Source organism: Homalodisca vitripennis, chromosome 5 (assembly GCF_021130785.1).
Source record: "Homalodisca vitripennis isolate AUS2020 chromosome 5, UT_GWSS_2.1, whole genome shotgun sequence".
Classification (NCBI taxonomy): Eukaryota; Metazoa; Arthropoda; class Insecta; order Hemiptera; family Cicadellidae; genus Homalodisca; species Homalodisca vitripennis.
This window is the reverse complement of record NC_060211.1, coordinates 80722111-80743301: the sequence shown is the minus strand read 5'-3', so window position 1 is coordinate 80743301 and position 21191 is coordinate 80722111. Positions and strand designations below refer to the sequence as shown.

The following is a 21191-nucleotide window of genomic DNA, read 5'->3' as shown; positions in this document are numbered from 1 at the left end:
TCATTGTTACACACATCCAAAACACTTTTTAGATTTTTCAATATTTTAATCATCTCATTTATTAGCACATAAAATTGTACACTATTTCAAATTGAAATATATAACAGGTGCCTCATTGTAATATAAATTTATCAACAAAATAACTACTAACTAAAATAATTTAAAACTATTAAAATATACAATTAAAATAATAATAAACACAACAATTTTATTGGATTTAAAGAAAAAATCTCAAACTTTGTTATACTTTTATAATTTAAATGCTAAAAAATTTTACATTTTACAAAATAAAATAAAAAAGTGTTTGAATGTATATTAATTACACCTTAAACATGAGTCAATTCCCATAATGCTATGATTAAAAATAAGATTGTAAAACTGCATGAGGTTTAAACATTGTTCTTATAGGAAAACTCAAGATTGTTTCAATAGTTGGTTCTTAATATAAATTCATGGATAGTTCTAAACTTTTACTAAAAGACAAAAAAAATATTAATTACAAAAAAAAACAAAAATAATGTGCATATAAGTAGTCCCAATAGTATCACAGTCCTCTTTAGAACCTTCAAATTGGTTTCCAGATGTAATAAAAATATCAAAATTGAAATACACGTGAGATACATTATTGTAAGTTCACAGTAATATTGGTTGACAAGCAAGCATTGAGCAAACTACTAAATTTAAATTTAAATAGTTTTTTCTACAAATTCAAATTTAATTAGTATTAAAATTTTTCATGGTAAAATTAAAGGGGGTTATGAGCTAATAATTAAGTGTAGGTCTATAAATTACAACTATATTGATATTGCTCCCAAATATTTATGTGTGATTTGAACTTTGACTAGCCCACCACTGTTAGTAATTACAGCTGTTACAAAGATTTTGTCCCAGTCTTAGCATGGAAGTTATAAATGCAAATTAAATTTTATCACTCCAAAATCAGTATTTTTATTTTTATTTCTGTTTAATGACTTAATTAACATTAGTTGTGCAATTTTATTGAAGCCTTAGCAAAAACATGCTCTCAACAGAGTATTTTATTAATTTTTTAGGATAGTTTGGGGAAGCTGGTTCTTGAATACACCATTGTATTACCTAATTTTAACAATTAAGGAATTGTTTGAGATAGGTTTCTGTGGTTATGGAAGAAAACTTAGAGTTGTATATAAAAAAGTCTTTTTCTGATAAAAATCTGTGGGTACATATTTCTGGCAGGCACAACTGAGCGTTTCTTTCACAAATTGTAACTCATACGACCTAATGAATCTATGTCTGTAGGCCTAGATTAATTAGGTATTTGAATCCATTAATTTATTTATCCAAATTGTTGCTCTATTCATGGTAGCAAGATATACAGGGATTCTTTATTTATTTATGACAAGAAAATTATATTTTAAAAATTACATATGATTTAAGTAAATGAAATTATTTTAGATTTAATTTTCTGAACAGATTAATTTTTTTGGTAAATAAAAAACATGTCACTCGTGTATATGTTGTAAAACTTTCACATAATTAACTTTAATTGTTTTATTTGGGCTTGATTACAATATTGTATAAACTATTTTGAATGCTTTTACTCTCACATTGAGATAAAAAATTATCGTCTACTTTTTCTACACTTGGAGAAGTTATCTTAAGTGGTTAAGAATTTAGCATACAAGATATTTCCCATACCCAAAATCGATTGCACCACCTTAAAGAGTGAAACAGTACAAATACTATTCCAGAAGACTTTGATGTCAGTATAAATACTGTTACCGCAATATAATTCTGTCATTTATTACACAATTCTGAAACATGACATTTGAAAAATGTATATCATAAATACACAAAAAAATACAGATATTTCCAAAAACAACCAATCCCCATACATTTGAAATGTTAAAACAAAGCAAACATTTGGATTTTTTTGTAAGCTTGTAAAATACTGTAAAACTATGTTATCATAATATAACATTTAATTACCATACATATAATAAAACTTTATAGGCTTCTCAACTTTACCATAGCTATTCTAAAACCTCTTTTTGTGTGATCTCTATACATTACAGCACCAATTTACTGTTTACGTACCAAGAACATAAGTAGAATGATTTTCTGCTAACCTTCATATTTTCCCAAAAGATGTGTTGAAAGATTATTTGATTAACATTCGGTCAGATATATCCAAGACAACACTTACCAATTGGGACAATTGTACCAATAGTGGTACATCCTAAGTTATTTCTTCTGTCTCGCCACATAATCTAACAGAAAAGATATTATGTACTTTCCCGTCATTTTAAAAATATCTCAATAAGCAGTTTAAAAAATGACAAATAATTGATTTATGATGAAACACATTCAAGATCTTTGATTAGTGTATTGGTTGCAAGCAATACAACACTGCATAAGGGCAGGTCATCACAGCATTCTGTTATGATAATGTGTAATGTGTTTTTATGCACACTAGACAGCTTCTGTACATCAATTTAGGTCTTAATCCGAAGGTTCTCTCCACCAGTCAGTTAGTGAGTTGCCTCTTACCTCGATCAGTCACTCTACTGTGATGTAGTCAACTGACATGGCGTTATTTAAATATTGTTTTTGGTTATTTAAGAATTTGATAAATGTTACATATTGCCCATCCAGAATACAACAAAGTCATGGGTATCTAAGACATCACTTTACCTATAAGACGTAGTAGTGTTCATGTTTCAATGTCAAGGTGAGTAAAGTTGTGAAGAATGTTGATGGAAGTCATCATTGAGTTTTGTATTAGTAATCACAAAAAATTTGTTTTTCCATGAAATATTGAGAATGACACATTTTCATGCTAACTTGCTATATCCAGCGTCATTACTTTTTATTGTTTGGAACTCAAGTCCGCTTTTCACTACTCAGAGTATATCTTTGTATTCTCTGTGACAGTGATAAACTTTGTTGATTTGTTTCATCGAGTGACATACCATACAATGACAGATTGTATGTAAAAACAAAGAAGAGCATGCATGTCTAGCTGGTAAAACATTCTCATCCAAGAGAGTCAATTCAACCGTAATTAGTTCTGTATTAATTATTCTCTTTTCATTTGAATTCTAAGGTATTTAAGTTTGACGTACTTTGATAATTTTGTTACAAGTGTTTTATCAATAAATTATAATCAATCAATAATTTAATCTTTTAGTTCTTAATGTTTAGACAGCTTGTGTCTTATGTATGTACTATAGATTTTTACTGTATTGATAGGGCTACATGTCTGTATTAGGGCCAGGCACTTTTGGCCAATATTTACCTCTTTTCTTAAAAAAGGTTAGAACTTCATTAATTATAAATCTAAGTTCATTATTTTTTCTTTTTTTTGGATAGTTGTATTCTTTCAAACTGTACTTTAAAACAGGACTTTGTCTGATTTTTTTCTAAATTATGATACAAAGAGAAAAAATTGAAACACAATTGAATAGATCACTAAATTTGTCATTTTATTATGTGCCGCCTTAAAAAGTTCCAAACTGATAGTTTAATTATTGTAGGAGTCAAAACATTAAAAATTACACTAACTTAACCTGATTTCAATGTGAAATAAATTGTTTTGATGTACGATAAAATGCTAGTGAGTCAATATTTAAAACAATTTTCACACACCAGCAGGCTATTTGGTTTTAAAATGAATAAAAATTGTTCACTAGTCTATTCTAAAAATAATTAACTATTTGGATATATTTACAAATTGAATGATCGAAGAAAAAACTATAATAAAGACATATTTTATCGGTTCAACATATTATATTGTTACTTCAACCAATAGGTAATAAACCAAAATGTCTAAGATTTTGATTGTGCTAAAAGTATTTCATACAGAGTGAGAGGCAAAACTTATTCAAAAATGGTTGCAGTCAAATGTGAATAATTTCACATTGACATTGATTTTAGGTTGTCATGCACTAAGGAACTATACAAAAAACTAAGAATTAGTGATAAAATTTTAAAATCTCATAACAGTATATTATGTTTATGGGAATTACATTTATTTAAAAATAAATTGTGTATTGTTAGTTTGTCAGTATTGCTCAGTACTGTATTTCAAGCTTGAGAACAATACATCTGGAAAGTTCACTCTCTGTTGCTAAGATGGAAAAATCAAAATTCCACCTTCTACAACACTTGAATAAGTGAAAGAGTTGTTCTCTGGTAATAGTGAAAGATATAAAAATTTCAGAGACAATATTCACCAATATAATATAATGTAATGTTATTTGTTTTTTTGTGTGCGAAAGTTGATTTACCACCTAACTATGGTCCTTATTCCTTTACAATCCATATCATGGTTTATCACAGAATTTCTCCATTATATCCTGACGATTCCCAAAGTACTTTATATGGTCAGTTATATATTCTTGACCAATTACATTAAATGAAATGTGCCAAAGCTAATGAAATGAGAATGTCACATGATGCTAACAAAGGTTTGGCCAAACAGACACTTGCCAACTTGAATGATCTGCTTAATAAATTCAGTCCTTATGTCCGTTCATACAAAACCATGCACTAGAAACTTTTAAGAGGAAAAAGTCATTGCACTTAAAAAAATTGTTCACCAATAAATTTTGTTATGCAATTCTGTCACGAACCTTCTGCAGATATAATGACCTACTACTTCTGAAATTGCTGAGTGTTTGAAACATGTGATGAAGCACCTCCTTCTCATAGACATATAACTATTTATGAAAGAGCAGATGCTTTACAAAAGATAGATTATAATAGTATGCATTGTGATCCTATGTGCTACACTTTGATTTAGCCATGTGGTGAAACTGGTTGGCATATAGATATGCCAGTTAAGGTATGTAAAACTAAAATACGAAAGACTGTTACTATGCAATATGTTTTATATAGAATTGCCGCTCGAGAAAATGGTCCTGCAGGTGACTTAAATCCAGTAATAAATGCTGGAAAAATTATTCAGCAACTTTTTGTTGACTATTACTGCCATACTGAAGGGGATAGACTGAAGTACATCCGAAGGGAACAAACTAAATTGCATGTAGAAACAAACATAGGCTTAACAGATGCTTTCGTGTGAGGGTTGAGCATGAAAAGTTGAAGAGTAGATTGCATTGTAGTTCTGCCTTTATATTTTATTTAGAGTCCAAGAAATATGATGCAGAATTAGCAAGATGCTATGGTATTAGTTAGTAGAAAGTTTGACATCTTCATAACATTTACTTACAACCCTACATAGTCTGAAATAATTGATAGTATTCATTCTTGGGAGACACCAAATTATAGGCCAGACATTATGGTACTTGATAAGACTAATTTGTAAAGTCGGATCTTTTGAATATAAAAAGCATTTTTTGTGCACTGTAGAATTCCAAAAACGTGGACTGCCCACATTCACCTGCTTTTAACATTAGAAGATAATTTTAAGTTTAGAAGCCCAGAAGACATTAACAGAGTTATATCTGCTAAAAATTCCCAACTCTTCAAATAAAGAACTCCATTTATGAATTAGTTTTTACTAATTCATAAATTAGTATAAACTCATATGGTATATGGACCCTGTGGTCATCTCAATTCTTCGTGTTTTCATGTAAGAAGGAAAATGTAAGAAAGATTTTCTTAAATCTTTCATTGAGGAAAAAAAAGAAAATGTAAATGGCTATCCACTTTATAGGCGAAGAGATAATGGCATGACCATAACTAAATGTATTAATGGAGAGTTAGTTGATGTTACTAATCAGTTCATTGTAGCATACAATCCATTCCTCTTGCTATATTTCCATGCTCATATCAATGTGATCTGTTTGAGTGTTCACTCTATTGAGTACAACCACAAGTATGTTCGTAAAGGTCATTATTGCTGTAATTTAGAACTAGTTGCTGAAAATGATATGCTCAATCATGATGAAATTAATGTATTCTTAAATGCTCGATATGTTGGACCAAGTGAAGCTGCTTGAAGAATGTTTGCATATAGCATGCATGCTCAATCATATACTGTAGTTAGGTTACCAGTTCATTTGCCTAATTCTCAAAATGTTTATTTCAAAAATGATGCTCCAGAGGAAGTTGGATAACCAGAGTAACGTAATATTCAGTTAATGGCATGGTTCAATTTCAACAGCAATCCTACTGTAATAAGAAGTCCTTACATTTATCCTGAAATGCCAGTCAACTACGTATGGAGTAAAAATCAATGGCATAAACGTAAACTTTATACAAAAACAACAGGCCAAATGTACATTGTCTTATCTTCTGATTCAGAGTGGTATAATATATGTCTATTATTGCTTCATGTAGTAGGAGCTACAAGCTTTGAAAATATGAGGAACTTTAACCTTATGCACTAGAAGGCAATATTTATAATTTGACCTTGGAGCTCATATGGCCAGCTCTACTGGCTGGCACCATTTTTTTGGAACCGCGGATTAATTTTTGCCGTAATTCTATTTCAGCTCGTATATCCAGCTATACTGGCCAAGATATAATACGTCCTCATAGCTCATAAGGCCAGCACCACTGGCCACTAAACATATTAGTTATTGTCTGATATCCTCTTTTATTTGTAATGAATACTGAGTGCTAAAACCTATCAAACAGCTTTATTTTAAAGTAATTTTAGTTAAAGCAGTAAATTTTAAATCAGCCTATAATTCTTTTCTAATCATTGACTGTGCAAACTAGATGAATGACACGTAGTGGGCCTATACACTGAAGTGATAGAGACCTAGAACATTTTACTAGAAGACGTGCACTAACTATTCTTGATTGCACATAGATGTGTATTTTTAAAAGTTTTATTCTGTAAAAAATGTAATGACTGAAATAATGTAAAAAAGTTCATGTCTGAGTATAACGTGATTGTAAATTCAAACTTTATAACATTAAAAAAATCTTTCTTAACAATATTTATGTATAAGAGTTAAATTTCCCACATGTATGTTTTTATTAGAAGATTCATTACAAATAAATTTTAAATTACTTTTCATTTCTTCCTTAAACATTTAAATTACTATGTAAATAATGCAGAGGATATTTAAAAATAATTCCGTTCTAGGGAAGCAAACAACAAATATGGCTGCCGAGCTGCCAGTGAAAGTAGTGCGGCCATCTGTACTGGCCATATAAGTTGTGAGGACAAACTATGGCAAAACTAACATGAACCTTGGTGTGGCCAATGCTGCTGACCTTTCAAGCACAAAGGATTAAAAATATGACACCCTACTTTTAAAGCAGCTGCCACTGCCGGAGGATATTTGATGATGTAGAAAGACAGTGTGCTTTAGAAGAGGCTTCTTCCTTTCAACTCGTATTTCAGAGTCCATTAAATGCCTTAAATTTATGGAATCTCTTTAGAGAGGCAATGTCGAAAGATTTCCTTATCTCTTACACAGCAGAGGTAGCCTATTAGTAAGCTTTGCAAAATATTTCAGAAATGCTAAAATTACATGGTTGCTCTCTGTCATCCTTTCACTACCTAATGTTGACAATTTACCTCAAAATATGGAGGAAAATACAGAGGAGACTTGAGTTGCTGAACTAATGCAAATGAAGGCTTCAACAAAAGAACATTTTGTTATAGACGAAGTTCCAACTTAATCCACAATACACGACAATTCTAAAAGCGTTTGCAGGGCATATTTTATATATGGGCCAGGAGGTACTGGAAAAACATTTGTGTATAGATGTTTAATCCAGACTTGTATCAATTTAGGCATGCAAGTTATATCTGCAGCATGGACTGGAATTATTGCTATGTTACTTCCACATGGCCATACAGTTCGATTCAAATTACCATTAAATTTACATGAACATTCTGTATCCAGTTTAAAAGTCAATAGTAAAGAAGCTGCCATAATTCTTTCTACAAGGTTAATCATCTGGGATGAGGCACATATGGCTAACAAACATTCCTCAATATGTATTAATTGACAATTGAGAGATATAATAGATAACGATATATGGTGGGAAAATATCATCTTAGGAGGAGATTTACAGCTAGTATTGTCAGTTGTACTTCAAGCATCTAGAGCTGCTACAGTACAGAACTCAATTAAATTTTCAACTCTGGTCTCTTTTCAAACTCACCAATATATGAGGTATAATGCCAATAAATGTGAATTTACTAACTTCCTGCTCAAAATTGGTAACGGTCAATACCCTATCAATGATAAATGGAATCACCTTTGTCCTTGATTTCAGACTCAGATATTGTCAGTAAAATATATGGCCAAAATTCATCATTCTCTCTTGACGCTTCCTTCCTTTCAACCCATGCAATTCTGGCACCTAAGAATGAGCACTGTGATGAGATCAATAAAAGGGTTTTAGGTCTCCTTCCAGGTTCATCCAACCTACAAGAGTGTAAATACTTTAATAACTGAAGACGAGACTGAACTGCTACAATTTCCTACTGAATTCTTAAACAGCATTGGAATGTATCAAGTAATGACTGGCTTACCATCCTATGAGTTGACTTTAAAGAAAGGCGCAGTGGTAATGCTGTTGAGAAACCTTAATTCAATGAAAGGATTACTAAATGGTACAAGACTAATTGTCAAAAAAAGTTTGAGAACTGTTTGGATTTGGAAATTACTGGTAGATAGGTTGGACAACCTATTACTTGCATAAACTTATCGCTACTACTATTTATTATCTGACACTACTGTTCCATTTGTACTAAAGCGAAGACAGTTCCCTATCAAAGTGGCATTCTACATGGCAATTAGCAACGCGCAATGACAAACAATCGACTGAGTCGAAGTATACTTACCTGTGTGTATATATATATATATATATATATATATATACACGCAAAATTAATTTCTTTAAAAAAATTGTTTTAAAAGGTTATCCTGCCTTACAACATACTGCTTGGGCATTGATGACAATTATTGTGTATACACCTTATTTTATCTAAACTTACCTTTTCTAGTCACATTGACCAAAATTAATGCATACAAATAAAATATACAAGATCAAATTATGCCGCACATCAGGTACATCATTAGGCGGTTTTGAAACAGTGAACATGTTAAAGGATGTTGTGAAATTAGTAACATTACTTGGAAAATACTTTAAAGTAAAATATAAAAGTGACAAAAAAATATAAAATTGTTATAGAGGTTTCTGCTTTAGAAGTTTACATGGTTTCCTTTCTGTGTTGTATTACTCACTACTGGCAATGAGAACTATCTTCTTATCTAAGTTATGGAACATTATTTTCAGAACCAACAAATGTAAAATTAAGTAGAAGAAATTATTAGAATAATTTGTTCTGTTTCATAGAGAAATTCCTGCAGACCACTCCTCAGTTAAGAGACCTTTCAAACTTAAAATTAAAAATGATGTAATAAAAAATACAACAATTTTCAAAAATGTTAAATTTATTTACATTGTTGTACTTTACATAATTAAACGATTGATCAAATAATAACAAATATCAATAACACAACATATAAAATAATAGTAGAGTAGACAAGTAAAACATAAATAAAACATAGGTGTAGATTTTATAACACAAATAGAATTAGAAGTCTGTGAATACTGTAAAATAATTTATCTAAAACAATACCAGTAGAATTAAATATAATATATTAACAAAGCAACATTAAAGAGATTAATAAATCCTTGATTCGTACAGAAATAGGCATCACATTGTGCTACTTATAAGGAAACCCACCACACTACCTCAAACTAAAATATTGTGGCACAAAATAAAGTCTTAATATACAATGACAATATGAAATCGTACACAAATAAGGCATAGTATTTATTTTTGCTCATCAAAATAATTAACCAGAAGTTTAGTTGTTTGGTACTTTTATGTATAAATTTAATGATCTCTATCTAGAATAAATTTGTTTCAACCATTAATTTTAACCAATCACTTTGATTTATTTTTAAAGAACAATACCTCCATCTAAATAACAAAAATATTCAAACAAGCAATAAATAACCATTTAGCAAACAAAATAAAAATTACGATGCATGTACTGACACCTGAACAAAATCATAGAAGAATTATGGTAAGAAAATGTATTTTCAAATGTAGACAAATTGACAATGAAAATGAAGTAAAATATATTTAACACTTGAACTTTTTTTAATCATCACAGAGTTATGCTGAATTTCAACTTTCTAATGTGAACTAAAAAACAAAACTAGATTCAGATCTCAAAATATAATCATATTATGTTAAATAAATGAAAACAAAAATTTCTGATTGTGACCAAAATTTATGTTATGAACTGATAAGCTTAGCAGATGACTCACTTCTTCTGTCAAGCACATGGCATGAAAATTTGCCCACAACAGTCTCTTTCTAACAGTTATCATAAACATTTACTATTCAGTTGAATGGCTAAAAACGGTTTTGAGATTTTTTTTACTAAAAAAGAAATTTTGTAAAAGTATAAAAATTAAATTAAATTTAGAATAGTTGTTCTTCTTGCTCCATAATCCACAAAAGTTGGAGTGAGTATGGATTTCTTTGATTTCCATACTATACCATGAGTGCTACATAACTATTATTGGTCAAAGAAGTTTAAAATGCTCCACGTAGTTTACTTATAGCATACAAAGGGAGTTTGTTATTAACAATGATGATTTGAGAGAATAATTGTTACGAAATTAGGATATTATATTTTTAGGATTGAAATCTACACTCTTCCGCAACAATAAAAAAACTCTTTAAAACATAAGGTTAAAGGCACACAAAAAATTAACACTATAAAGAGTGTGGTGATGAACTTGCCACACACTACACTAAATTTGACAACAAAATATATTGTTGTCAAAAAATCAAGCATACACATGATTGGTACAACAGCAAGGCCGGACTGGTGAGAATGAACCCAGTCCGAAATCCTATTATTCCACAACCCTTAGGTTCATTAGTCTGTTGTTGTACCAGTAATGTATATGTTTGATTTTAGACGTATAACATATTCTGTTGTAAAATTCAGTTTAATGCATTGACTGCAGCAGATGCACATTAGTTCTACTCCAACTGCCCTAAAGTCAGTACATAACTAATGTTGCAGTATGGCTACTTTACTATCACACTTTTTAGTTTTAAGTTTTTATGTATGTTTAACTATACGTCTTATGGTTTTTTGAAACCCTACAAAGAGGGTAGATTTCAATATTTTAAACATAATGTTTTATTTTGTAATATAACAATGGCAAATGTAAGGAATCCCAATATGGATTTATTGGCCACTAGGTTTGGGAATTTGCTTAATCATGTCTGTTTTTCTGAGTTCCTATATATATATTTTTTTTTTTCATGTTTTACAATTCTTAGTGAGAAGAACATGACTATATCTTCTACAGTTTGATTTTGCCAGTTACAGAAATTGATCAATTAATCATGAACATTATTATTATAATAAATTACATAATACAACTCTTAAACTGAAATGTCCTTCATTGCATTATCGTACAACTCTGTGATCTGCTTTTAATATTTCACATTCAAAAATATCACAATTTTTTACACATGGCAATTAGGTGATTTATCATTTTTATGCTCTTTTTAAATACCCAAAAAATAGTATTAAATATCAAGTGAGTTGTAGAATGACCCTTCATTATTTTTAAAGTAAACGTTTAAATACAATATAGCTGCAATTCAATTTATTATATATACCAAATGAAAGATTAATAGAAAATTAAGAGACCTAATAAAACAGCCTAGAAGTAACATTTCTTATGTTCCATACAGACATTTTATAGTCTAATATATTTGATCAACCGAGGTGAACTTAAAGCTGTTTTTGAAATGTAAGTAAAAAGGAAATATATCCATAAACTAACCTAAGACATATCAAGGAACATTTCAAAATTAATGTTATGCCCAATGTGCAAACATCATGCAATATAAAAGATTTATCTACAAAAATAAAAAGTATATAAAAGTTACAAATCAAGCGATATCAAAATATCTTTTATGATCAACTACATCATATTAGGCAATTTATAAATTACAACAAACCCTGTATCATTATCAAGACAAGTTACAATATAACAGCAATGATGACATAAAACATCATTTTATTCACATTCACATTAAGTCAAATATAATAAATGATAAAATTAATTATTCACTAATGATACCTTAGGAAGTGGTAATAACAAGTAAAACTAAAATACATTTTTGACATAAGGTAAAGTTAATTATTTTGCATAATAAACATTTATTGTTTTGATCAGTCAACAGTTGACATATTTTTCTGAATATTTACCAAGTAATATTATTTGTTAATCTCACTCACAAGTGATACAATACTACTGGCTTATCCTCATTCACAAAATTGTGACAAATAATGTTTATTTTTATGGATAATAACAAAATATTACTTTTGGAAATCACTTAGAAAAATGTCAACCTCGTTTTATATTAGTTATATTTAATACAGATTACAGATCACTTGTATTCAATATAATTGTATACAAACCAGTAAAACATCCTCAAGTTAACATAACTTTACCCATGTTTAGTTTAGTTTAACACAACAAAGTACAAATATTGAAAAAATTACCAAGCACTTTGGAGATTTAAATTGAAGAACAGTTAAAAATTATTAACTACAAAAAGTCATTAAATGATGTTTTTATATAGCATCTTGGTTTACATACTCCTAAATTAAATGTATTTTCTTGTTATATTTTAAAGTATATTTTCCATCTAACCACCATGGAACATCATGTTAGATCTGTGTGTGAATTTGATTATATTGTTCAAAGAATATTTCCATGTTTGTTGTTAACAATTCTTTCACCAGTTTTAGATCAATTTAGTTAAATTTGTATTTTGCTAAGTATAGTCTTCCAGAAATTACAATATTTTCCCAATTTTATTATTAAATGAAAAATCATTCCATCCAAACAGTGAAAAAATTTCAAATTACCTCCATTCTCAGTTAAGATCAAAACAATGACATCTACATGTTTCATTATTAAACGTTAAATCAAAGCAGGTAAATATAATATTAGTAATTTTTTTTTTTTACTTTTTAATGGCGAATCCAAAAAAATTACCTAAACAGTTGTGAGAATTGGTTTTATAATTTTGTAAATACATACAACTCATATACGCAAGAGAGAAATTGATGCATACATTGAAGAAAGAAAGTGGATATTATCATCCCACTGAAAAACTAGAAAAGTTACTTTGATGACACAAAAATTGGCACATTTACATATCCAATGTGTTTCTAGTTGGTTATACCAGTACAAAGGATCACAGCCAAGACATACCAATATATTCATAAGTGTAATGTTGAAACCTTAACATTCACATGCATGACCGTAAGAGCATGGATTTTTCAAGAATAGTTGATGAGAAGTGAAACGTAAAAGTGAAATGAAGTGAAAAACTATACAAACGATCTAGGAAGTCTGAAGCTATTTGGAGAATGTCACTAGGATACTAAAGTTTTGGTATTTACCAAATTATGAGTTTTTCATAGCAATAGGTTGTACAAGTTTCAGATCCCAAAAAAGTATTACAGTTTAAATTGTCAATAAACATTATGGAAAAGATTTTATGAGAATACGGTAACTAACTTACTCCAAAATTTAACTTTGTAAAAACAAACCATTTTTATCTCAAAATAAAAAACATTATTTAGGAGGTATTGAAATATAGAAACCTCTGATCCAATTAAATTAACACTCATTTATACAAATGCACCAAGTCCATTTTACAAAGTATCTACCATCTATAATACACTTCATTAGTATAAAATAATACTTTTTTTGGTTTGATTATGTTCATCGACATGAGCAAATACTGGACCTTCAATACAAGAAGGCTGACTCTGTACATAGATGAGATTATATGCATCTAGAATACATAGCGCGACATGTACCGTATATCAATGTCGACTGTACGAGCGGTGGTCGTATACATACGTACAAACTCATTCCTTTCCCAGTCAGCTGTTTGACAATGCTGCAACATAATACAGTCAGCATTGGCTTCACTTCATATACATTTCATAACATTTTCATAAACCAGAAATCTTGGAGGTGTCTAATACACCTAACCGATTGATTCATAATAAATATACAAAACAGATTATTCAAAAATTCTGAGGTATTTCGTCAGTTTAGTAAAAAAAGGAAAGTTTAAATACCAAAAGAACATTCAAAATACATTTATAAAGGTTGCATTTGATGAAGTATTTTCTTTTTTATTATGTGCTCCTTCCTTTTTGAAAACTAATCATGTGTCATTACACATTTTTGCAAGCTCTAATACTGGCTGGATTACAACAACATTGAAAACCGATTCCAGCACAATCATGGTAAAGATGCAATGTAAAATATGGGAGCAAAATGGGAATGAGGGGGAGCTGACAAATGTATTTTCAAAAAAAACAACACAGACACTGTGGTGCTAGCAAATGACAGACACAGTGAACTGAAAAAGAAATAATCTCGGGAAAAATATCCAGTTTGGCTAGACTAATAATTTTCAAAGTAAATACACAACCTGACAAGCAACTAATAACCAATTTAGAATCTAAGTGTAATTTCTCCTTTAAGATGATAAACAACCAGAATCAGTATAGTGTAGATTCCCAGTTTCCGTTGCATTGACAATTTACTTAGAAACAGAAACTTCACTGATAGAAAAATGAAAAAAATATTAACAATACAACTTTATGTATGTTATAAACTCTAATCAGCACAGTAACTAAGACAATTATTAGTACCTTGATTGTTTTAGATCTACAATGAACTGTTGCTATTTTATTGAGTAACAAGATTTGAAATGTACCCCCAATTATGCTTGTAAAGAACCTGATGGTGCACTTAGACATACAAACTGATTTACTTTACACTTTATTGATGACCAATTTGGAATTGTTGGCATGAATTTAGGAGTTATTATTATATAACCAACAACCTGAAAACTCCAATTATTTTCTAGTCTGTACATTACAAATCAAATAAAATCAAAATTAATTTGGAATCAAAACAAATTTTTGAAATCATGAACAATGAATTAGCCATCTCAAATATGACATTAATTTCTTTCTTATTTTTCATTGTTAAAGTCAAAGAGAAAAGAATATTTTAAAGCAATCTATTTATTTTTTTAAATTATTTTTTATTCGTGTTTCATGTCCTAACAAAGTTTCTCAGAAGAGCTAAGAGGTTACACTCTCAATTGCCATGCACTTCCAAGTCCAGAAATACAGTAGAGTCCCGCCGATCCGAACCCCGCCAATCCGAAAATCCGCCTAATCCGAACACGGCTAGGAGAAAATATTAAAATTGCTAAAAAGGCATGAAAATAAATTAAAACCAGTTATTATAGTAAAAAACGTAAGTTTTATTTCTCAAAGCATTTACTTACTGACATATAGAAACTGAAATTACATTTGAAACGTTAGATGATACATACATTGTACGGAATTTATACTGTTAATAAATGAAACATAGTACTGTATTGTACTGTATTTATAATGTACAAACCCCTACGCAAGGCTTAGCAAATAATTTTGTACTTTAACTTGGACACAATAAGGGATAAAAACGTAAAACAAAACACTGCAAAACCCAACACTTTCTTAAGACCTAAAGTCAGTGATCTTCTTTTGACGCAACACACTAAAACGACTGGACGATGCAATGTTTCGCCAACGCCGAATGAACATTACGTCATTGGGAGTAGCAGCGGCATGTTGCTCGACGTAGCGTAGAGCGAGGTCAAAGGCACTTGCAGCTGCGCTGTGTGGAACAATATCGGTAGTTTGGGCGTCTCCCTCATCCTCACTGCTACATGAGTCATCAGCTGGGACTCCTTGCACCTGTGCCACGATGTCTTCGTCTGTGTACTCCTCGAAGCCTTTGTCATCTACAGCCGTCCACTCATCAACACACTCCTTCTCTACATTTTCGCATCCCGGTATTTTTTTTACAAGAGGAAGAAGTTTCGCATTCAATTTACCGTGGACACAACCTCTTCAACAAACTGCAGATCAGGGCCAAAGATTTTTCCAAGATTTCTGCAGAGCTCCTACGCTTGTGTTCTCCCAAGCCTCTGCCACCCAGAAAATTACATCTTTGATCGTGATTTTCTTAAGCTTTTGGAGAATTGTGAGGTCTTCATTTTCCTCAAGCAGGCTTCGGAGCAGCTTTTTCCGATAATTTTGCTTCAAACGCTTGTAGAACTCCTTGGTCCCATTTGGTTGTATGATCGAAGTAAACGTTCGGTGGTAGAAAAATGGCTTTTTATATCACCAATAACCAGCTCTAAGTCATCCGGATGGGACGGAGCGTTATCTATGAGTAACAACGCTCTATCAGGCAGTCCATTTTCTTCATTGTAGGCTCTCACGTTGGGCACAAATGTTTCTCAAACCATTCTTGAAACAAAGCACGATCCATCCAAGCTTTCTTTTGGTTTTTATAGTAAACCGGCAGAGCATGTTTTTCATATTCATGTTTTTAAAACATCGAGGTTTTTTGGATTTACCGATAACCATCAAAGGTATCTTATTGGTGGCGGAAGCGTTGCTGCATGCTAATACGGTTAGTCGTTGCTTATCCATTTTAAAATCCTGGAGCGGACTTTTCTTCTCTTGAAGCTAGGCTCTTTGTTGGCAACGCTTTGAAATTTAGCCCCGTTTCATCAGCGTTGTACACTTGCTGGGGTGAGTAGGAGGATTGTAATTTCTTTGAACTCCTGAAGATACTCTGCGGCTGCGTTGCTGTCTGCAGACATCTTTTCGCCAGTTACAGTCAGTTGCCTGATACCGTGCCTTTTTTTCCACCGATCTAAAAAACCGCAACTAGCCGAAAATGACGGATCGCCTCCCATAAGGATGTTTAGTAGAAGCGCCTTTTCTTTAATAAGAGGGCCCGGTAATGGGAATGCCTTTTTGTCTCTCTTGAGAAAACCACAAGTAAAGTGCTTCATCGAGTTTGTCATACGATGACACAGTAGTAGTTTGACGTTTTTTCTAGAGTGTTTTCACTTGTAACAGAGCAAAAATTGTTCGATTTTTGCCCGCTTCTTTTTCCAGTCACTGATCGTTCGCTTTAAAAAACCGACACCAAATTCAATTGAAAGTAAGAGTAGCACTTCACCATTGTCTAGTCTTTTGAGAACTTCGAGTTTTTCTTTTAACGTACACGAGTTGTGTTTACGTTTACTAGCCATAATGATATCGGATATACGCACAGAGCAGAGCAAAGAACAAACAAAACTGCAAACCACAAACTACAGAATACACAGTAAGAGCACGTGCTGCGCGTATGGAAGATTGCACTATAAAACTGTCGTCTCGCCACTCGTCACCGGGGTGGGTGGTGGAGGGGGATAGGGGTGAGGTAGTGGCAGTCCAATAGTTTTTGCGCGCCACACTGTTTCAAGGTCACCGACCAACTCGCCCCGCCCACCACAGACAGGTGGCTTCTACTAGATTCATTACGCACAAAACAATGGCACTCAGTTTCGACCACGCGATGTTACCGTACAAAGACAGGAAGCTGTAATATTATTATTACGTTTAATACGTACTTACTATTGTTTATTGCATTTAATTATTGTATGCATTTAATTGTTTTAAAACCACGTAAATTGCACTTGAAAGTTGATAAATGGTACTATTTAACAAAAATCCGCCTAGTCCGAATTTCCCGTCAATCCGAACAAGGTTCGGTCCCAATTAGTTCGGATTGGCGGGACTCTACTGTACTGTATTAATTTTAAGGTCTTCTTTTAAAGTTACTTGAACAATGCATTACACAATGATAACTATTTGTGAATAAGAACATGTGTGTGAATTTTCCTTAGAAGCAAATAAAAGTAGTTTGTAGTTAAGAAGCAAATAAATCAGTAAAATAATTTTTAATAAATTAACCAGATAGTTTAATGCAACATAGCGCTTAATTAATTTGTATACTGTCATGGCTTGACTCCTATTTAGAGAGGAAATATACTTCATATTTATTATAACATGCAACAGATCCAGGTGTATTAAAATAAGTTATTATCATACATAACAAAGTGAGAATTGGTGTCTGATTTAGATGACAGTAAAACAGAATACTTTTCACCCCAATTCATTAGCAATGACCTAAACTTTGATGCTTTTAAACCAAGAACTTTTTTTATAACTGTGTAGATTTTATTTGATACAAAATACTCAAGAAATATATTTAATAACAGTGTATTTTTACCAAGCAAAATTATTATTATATATTTGTAAAGAAATAGAGGTGATCAAACATTTTTCCAATACAAGTCAAACTGTAATACATTTAAAAAGTTTGCAGTTGACTTGATTAATTAATGCAAGGGAAATTTCAGCTGGAATTCTCTGTCCAAGACTGATGTACTGAATGAAGCGAACAATAATGCACGGGGATTTACTTGATTTTATTTTACCGAGGGCTATGAAACCCTTTTCAACACTTAACTTAAATAATTTAAAGGCAACTTCTGAATCAATAACAAAATTATTCTTGGTGAGGGGATGTATTGTAGAGTGCTATCTATGTTTTTAACAAGCAAAGAAATCAAGTCAAATAAAAATGTTACAAACCGACCATACATATTATATAGAATAAAACCTGTGATATCAAGCCTGATGTGGGGTAGGCTGGATATCATTAAGTTGGATATGGAATTGTAATATGAAGAACCTAAGTTATTTATAGGAAATGTACTACCAATGTTAGGCTAGTTGCGCACACAACACCGATTTTGGACGACCGATTTTTACCGGCCGTCCAAATTCCAATAGTAAACTGGCCCCGATCAGCTGTCGGCATGTGTGCCAGGTTCCGTTCCCTCATTCAGTTCACTATTGGAATTTGGACGGTTGGTAAAAAATCGGTCGTCCAAAATCGGTGTGTGTGCAACTAGCCTTACAGTCTGGAACGGTCTCCTATGAAACTTAATACATTTATGGTACAACAAACATTTATTCTATTTGTACCTTTAAAACTAAACTAATGCACTGGGAATTTTTAGTTTTTGTGGTTACACGTCTTCAATAAAACACAATTGAAGATGGTATAAATAAAAATGTATTTTAGAAAAGATTAAATATTCAGTAATCTTATTTAAATCTTATTTAATTGAAAAAGTAACCTTCCTACTACTACACTTCCCAGTGCACATTTGAAAGCTGACACTACAGAACTGATACCACAGTTTCGATAAGGTAATTTGTTCCTAAAAGTTCATTCATTCATTCTTGTTACAATTGACTCAGATGCCTTTCAGACTGGAGTCTTGAACATACAGCAGAAACCCAAACTTCTGTAATTGAGGAATTCACACTACGATTTAATTGCCTTGAATTAACAGATCCATCAATCATAACACGGCAATATCACTTTCTCTGAATGTGCAACAAAAAGTTTTCCACTGAAGTCGAGCCGGTTAATACAATATGAAATGCAATTAAAAATTGCATGATTACACACCTTTAACACACTACAAAAATGCATAATGTGTCCATAGTCATTTGAAAAAATTGCAAAATAACAAATTTCATACAGAAAAATTAATTTTGAGAAAGTTCAGTTAGAAATAGCTGCTGCTTCTATCAAATTTTGATAAGCCTTAGATAGGTCGCTATCTGATTAATTTTATATTAAATTATATCATTTGTCATTCAAAAATTTAGTTTTTTCAAGAGGCTGGACCTTGTATTCAATCAGCATCAGTTCAGCCAATTACTAGTTCGAACAAGTTTCCCATTATCATCAAGCTGGGCTCGTTGAGTTAGTGTTAATCTGTCTATCTCATTTCTTGTCACCCAATATAGTTTATGCTGTGTTTCACTATATTCTTCTCAATTTACTATTAGAATGAAATAATAATCATTAAATATCAATTTTAGGCAATTAGTCAACTTATCACCAATGTTGATTTGGAACTATTATTAAATGCTCTACACAAATTTCAGGTACTGTTAACCCAGAAAAATAAGAAAAAATTCTAATGATTTTTTTTACTTTCAAATATCTATAATTTTGTATTGATTGACTCATGAATAATTTAAAACTTAAACTACTGATAAAAAAAAGAAAATTATTGCCGCATTTAAAATTTTTTACACTCATCCATAAATTATTAGCTCAACCAATACCCGTGGCCTGAGTATCAGACAGCGTTTTTACTACCAAACTAACGTAATTATGTAGAATCTTGGAGCATTGGAAAAAAGGTTTATCGTACTATCACTAGTACAAAAAAATTCAACATTTTCCAATATATAATTTCCAATAAAAATTATATATTGGAAAATGTTGAATTTGTTTATACTAGTGATAGTACGATAACGTAATGATGTCAGTCTATTCATTCATGGGTATTTTCTTAATAAAAATTAGACATTAACACTAACTAACTACAACTACATGGAAATAGGACTTTTACCCCACCAATATTCATACACTGTTGCTCGCTTCATTTTGTACTCCTACCATGTTTATTACACAGAAAAAGTAACTAGAACATCTGGAAACAGATTGGGTATACAAAGATACACAGAATAAATGCAGGTTTGAAGCAAAGGTAGATTGGGTTTAATTTAAAGGGCCTTCTTACATCAAACTATATATCAACAAACGACACTACAGATTTGTATTAACTCTTTGTGTTCCATTGAGATTATCTACATTGTTTCTCTGGAATAAGTGGCAGTTCAGTTGTGAGTGGCTACAGCTTATTAGAAACCTTTTTGGATCATAAAAAAAATAATTCAGGCAGGCAGCGGGTAGGCCGGGACTCTCGTCCCTTCTGTGGTAGCGTCTCTGCAACAAGCAGAATGGCTACCGATCATCAGTACGTCCAGCCCCAAGAGGGGCTATTTTTGCGTTGGGTCATGGGGAATTGAGTGTGTGGTTTTATTTAGGTCGGTGAAAAGTAGTGTAGTAGGTTGGGAAGTGAAGTGAAGTGGAGAGTCGTTGGTTTTTGTTTAGTACATTTAGTCTTCTATGGTGGGTCGTCTAATATTACTTTTAGTTGTGGGATTTTCCACGGATGGACGGCTTCCCGGGTTGCCCACTCGCGGATGTGATCCCACACCTGCCAACTTGGCTAGCTTTCAGAAGAGGCCAATATAAAATGCTCTATACTCGTATACAGTTCAAAATCTTGATTTTCAATTTGAAGTGCTGAATTTTGTCAAAGAAATCTCACACTTAGTAATACAATTTTCAAAATG

General features: G+C 31.5%; 1 protein-coding gene across 1 annotated transcript in view; it reads right to left on the bottom strand.

Annotated features, from left to right (window-relative positions):
* Nucleotides 1–9353: 9353 nt before the first annotated feature.
* LOC124362437 (segment polarity protein dishevelled homolog DVL-3) overlaps nucleotides 9354–21191 on the bottom strand; it is a 49728-nt gene continuing 37890 nt past the window's right edge. The window contains exon 15 of the mRNA XM_046816939.1: nucleotides 9354–13945. Coding sequence (XP_046672895.1) covers nucleotides 13929–13945 — 17 coding nt within the window. The 3' untranslated portion in view covers nucleotides 9354–13928. The remainder of the gene's footprint in view (nucleotides 13946–21191) is intronic.